Source organism: Echinops telfairi, unplaced genomic scaffold, assembly GCF_000313985.2.
Source record: "Echinops telfairi isolate 266 unplaced genomic scaffold, ASM31398v2 ScPeMD7_7469;HRSCAF=8507_1, whole genome shotgun sequence".
NCBI classification, from domain to species: Eukaryota; Metazoa; Chordata; class Mammalia; order Afrosoricida; family Tenrecidae; genus Echinops; species Echinops telfairi.
Window position 1 is genome coordinate 81,435,699 of NW_022111373.1, and position 4,278 is coordinate 81,439,976.

Below are 4,278 nucleotides of genomic sequence, written 5' to 3' on the forward strand. Positions count from 1 at the left end.
TGTACATGCTCTGGTCTAGCCAGATTTGTAAGGTAGAACTGGGGTCATGATAGTTGGGGGATAGGAAGCCTAAAAAACTAGAGGAATGTTGGATGTTTCACCGGTGCTATACTGCACTTATTTTACCTTTTAAACAAGGATTTCGATTATAACTGAGTTTATGGAAACTCATAGTACCATATTATCATTTCAATTTCACTCATTCAAAAAACTTCCAAATCAATAATAAATGTATAGTACTAACTTCAGAGTCTGCATAGCCATGCTTAAGGAATTATAAAGAGATGGTTCTCCATGGCAGGTCATGTCTACAGCTTTCTTTAAAGATGTTACGTGTTTCCTTGGGTTTCCTGAAATATAGATTAAAATAATTTACTTTTAATAAAATCCAGTACATTATACGAATTTGTTTCTCCCCCAAATGTAAAGATCTGTGATATGAAACCGCCACTCATCGGTCAGTTCATTGCACTGTGGTGGCTTGCCTGATGCTGCCATGCTGGACGCTCTAGCTCACTGGTATTACTACTCATGATGGACAGGGTCAGTAAGCTTCTAGACTAAGGAATGTTGATTTAGTCCTAAAGCAAACTGGCCAGTGAAAACGTTATCAATAGCAGCAGAATGTTGTCTAATATAGTGCTGGAATATGAGCCCTTCAGGGTGGGAAAAAAATTGTCACAACTGGACTAATAGGTAACAACATGATAAATGGAGAAAAGACTGAAGCTAACATGGATTTCACCTTGCTTGGATCCACAGTCAATGCTCACTGAGGTAGCAGTTGAGAGATCAAATGACACATTGCATTAGGTAAACGTGCTGCACAAGACTGCTTTAAAGTGTTGAAAAGCTAGGATGTTACTTTGATGACAAAGGTGCATCTGACCCAAGCCATGGGATTTTCAATCACCTCATATACATGTGAAAGCTGGATACTGAATGAGAAAGACTGAAAAAAGCTGATACATTTGAGTCATGGAGCTGAGAGTACTGAATATGCCACATAGTGCCAAAAGGACAAATAAATCTGTCTTGGAAGAAGTACAGCCAGAATGCTGCTTAGAAGCCAGGATGGGGAGACTTAGTCTCACGTATTTTGGACATGTTGTCAGGAGAGACCACTCCGTGGAGAAGGACATCAAGTTTGGTCAAGTAGAGGGGTGTCAAAGAGTGGAACGCTCTAGACAAGATGCATTGACACAATGGCTGATGCAACAATGGGCTGAAGCCTAACAAGTGTGAGGAAGAGGCAGGCATTTCATTCTGCTGCACACAGGGTCACTATTAATTGGGGCTGACTTGCTGGCACCTAACATGTATCAACAAAACATACCTGAGAGTTCGGTCAGTTTTTCAGCTCTCTTACTTTTAGTTACAATTATTCCAATCTCAAAATAAAAACAAAATGAACTATTGTTAGTTTAGCATAACAAATTAGTACCTTCTAGTAAAAATCAACATAGTTAAAATTAATGACTACCAAAGAATAAGCAAATGGTGGCCTGGGACTAGCACATATTTACACTTTCATGCTCTCTTTGCTTTTTTATGAGATGTGATAGTCTGGCAGGCATGGTCCTGCCTTTGTGAATGACTTTGCCCTATCCACAGCTCTCACTCTCTGTGTAAACAGCACTTAGTCAGTTAACCTTTTAATCTGTACAAGTCAACCATTCATATATTATGGTCTAAAAAGCTGGCCAATGCATGTATAATTTCCTTTTCTCGACAGTGTTTCAAATGCCATATCACTGGGTAAACTACTGATACTATCAACAGAATTACTTTATGCTCCATGAAGATGATTAATAATATTCTCCAATAAAATGATAATGCTGCCTCTAAAATGAAACAGGGATATATATAAACCACAGATAAGGATTGGGAACTCACACTTAATCATAGCCCTAATTGTAAGAACAATTAGTTCTTATGAAATGGCCCTGTTTGATGGTCAGCCTCACGCAGAGATCACTGAAGATACGGCTGTCATAGCAAAGTGTGATGAAGAAACCATAGGAAGCCCCGGCTATAAGAAAGAATAGTAACAGCGGTCTTAAAGGCTTGTCTCAAAACAACCAGCCATCTAAAGAGAGGCATCAACTAAGTACACATGGAAGAAGCACACCAGTATGTGTGAACTAAGGATTATAAATAAAATCCAATCCAGGGGAGGGAATGGAATTATAGCTTACATTCTAAATACCCAGTTTGCAGGAGGTTGTGGATGACAGTGGGAGCCCAAAATCCATTTACAGGGTCCCAAGAGGCTTAAGTCTTGTTGTCAGACAGAGAGCATAGTAATATCAATTGTGGCAGATGCAAATAGGTTAAAATGTTACACCTTTTGATCTTCCTTTTGACCCATTTTAAATTTCAGTTTTTTAAAAAATTATTTTCTATTGAGATTTTTCTTAGTTTATTCTGTCATTGTTGTTGTGTTTTTCTATATGAAAAATCCAGGATAGGCAAATCAAAGATTAATAATTACCTAGGGACATGGCAGGAGGGGCTGGGGGACATGGAAGGGCTAACAACAATAATGAAAAGAAAGAAAATACTCTAAAACTGATTGTGGTGATGACTGCACAACTCTTCTTAATATGATTGAACTACTGAATTGTATGATATGTGAATTATATGTCAATAAAATAAAAATAACGTCTAAGAAACTTTTTTCATGTTGCTTTTGAAAAACAGATTTAGCTATGCATTTACTGTTATTGCTTAAATTTAGAGTTATTTTGGTTTTGACCATTTTGAATCATTGAATAATTCATAGAATACATGTACTTTTAAAAAACAAATTACACCATCCAGATTCCTTAGCCCTCACAGCTGAACCGTGGTCTGAGCGGCTTGAAGGAAAAGGAGGAGAGTGACACTGAAGTGGACTCGGAGTCTTGGGACAAACACGTTCACTTCAAATGATAACACACGCGCACACACACACACACAACAAATTACATTTGGCAGCAATATTAGGAATCTAATTCTGAATTCTATCATGGTGTACATACCTGACTAATAGGATTTTGATCAAAATACTCCTCCACAAAGTATTCCAACAACTGTTAAAAAAAAAAACCAAAAAAACCTAGTTAAGCACATAATAGCTACCAGATATCACATCTGATTAGTGCTTTATGAAAATGATTTTTCAGGTGACTTTTCCCATAATTTTTAATCTTACAGATTTAGGTTTTCTTTCATCAGTAAAAATATAAAATTGAAAGTAACTAGCTAGTAAAAACCTTAATTTTAAATGCCATATATACTCGAGTATACGCCGACCTGAATATCGGCCAAGCCACCTGATTTTATCACAAAAACTGCATAAAAAATGTGCTGAAAAACGCAGCTTATACACGAGTATATACGGTAGTAAGCAAAAAGATGGGTCCAAGGTAGGCCTTTAGAGATAGACCCATCTGGACACATCAGGCAGAAATAATGTAAACAAAGGAATTTGATCCAATAAAGAAAAACAAAACAAAACTGCCTTTGAGTCTGTCTGACTCATAGCATCTCTAATGGCAGAGTACAGCTTCACCTTAGGTTTTCCAAGGCTGTTAATCTTTATGGGAGCAGAAAGCCTCATCTTTCTCCCTTGGAGCTACTCATGGGTTCGATCTGCTGACCTTGTGGTTAGCAGCCCAATGAGTAATCCACTACACCACCAGGTCTCCTCCAGTGAAAACGGAAATAGAAAAGAGCATTATTGAGAAAGAGGTTTGGAGAAATCCAGAAAAATCTGAATATATTTATAAACAGAGGAGATAGAATCAAATAAGTAAAAGGAAAATGGAGATTCCATTTTTAAAAGAGCTGACAAAGCAAGATTCTAATTTGAGTGGGTGTTAAGGGCAAAAATAATAAGTCATTTTACTTTATTATTTCCTTAAATAATCCAATAGTACTCCTAACTGGCTGTAGTTTGTATTGCAGGCCCAGCAGCACAATGGTGAAGCATTCAGCTGCTATTGGAAAGATTGTTCGCTGCAATCAAACAGTTTAGCAAGAGAAAACATTGTGTAATTGGCTCTTCTAAAAGTCTGCAACCTTAGCAAACTCTATGAGACAGTTCTGCTCTTACATACAGGGTCACTATGAGTCGGAATCAACAGGACACGACAGCAACACCGCCATTTGGATAGAAGCTCCTGAGAAGTGCAGTTCATATGCTCAGCTGCTAATTCAAAGGCTCCACCCAGAGACAGTTGTCTGACAATTTCTTCTGGAAAATTAGCCCCTGAAAACACTGTGGAGCACAAT

The 4,278-nt window shown here is 37.7% G+C and overlaps 1 protein-coding gene across 1 annotated transcript in view; it reads right to left on the reverse strand.

Moving 5' to 3' along the window:
• LOC101662558 (general transcription factor IIH subunit 2) overlaps positions 1-4,278 on the reverse strand; it is a 20,798-nt gene that overhangs the window by 7,442 nt on the left and 9,078 nt on the right. The window contains exons 7-9 of the mRNA XM_030888935.2: positions 3,024-3,074; positions 1,337-1,391; positions 245-350 (exon numbers count right to left, since the gene is read on the reverse strand). Coding sequence (XP_030744795.1) covers positions 245-350; positions 1,337-1,391; positions 3,024-3,074 — 212 coding nt within the window. The remainder of the gene's footprint in view (positions 1-244; positions 351-1,336; positions 1,392-3,023; positions 3,075-4,278) is intronic.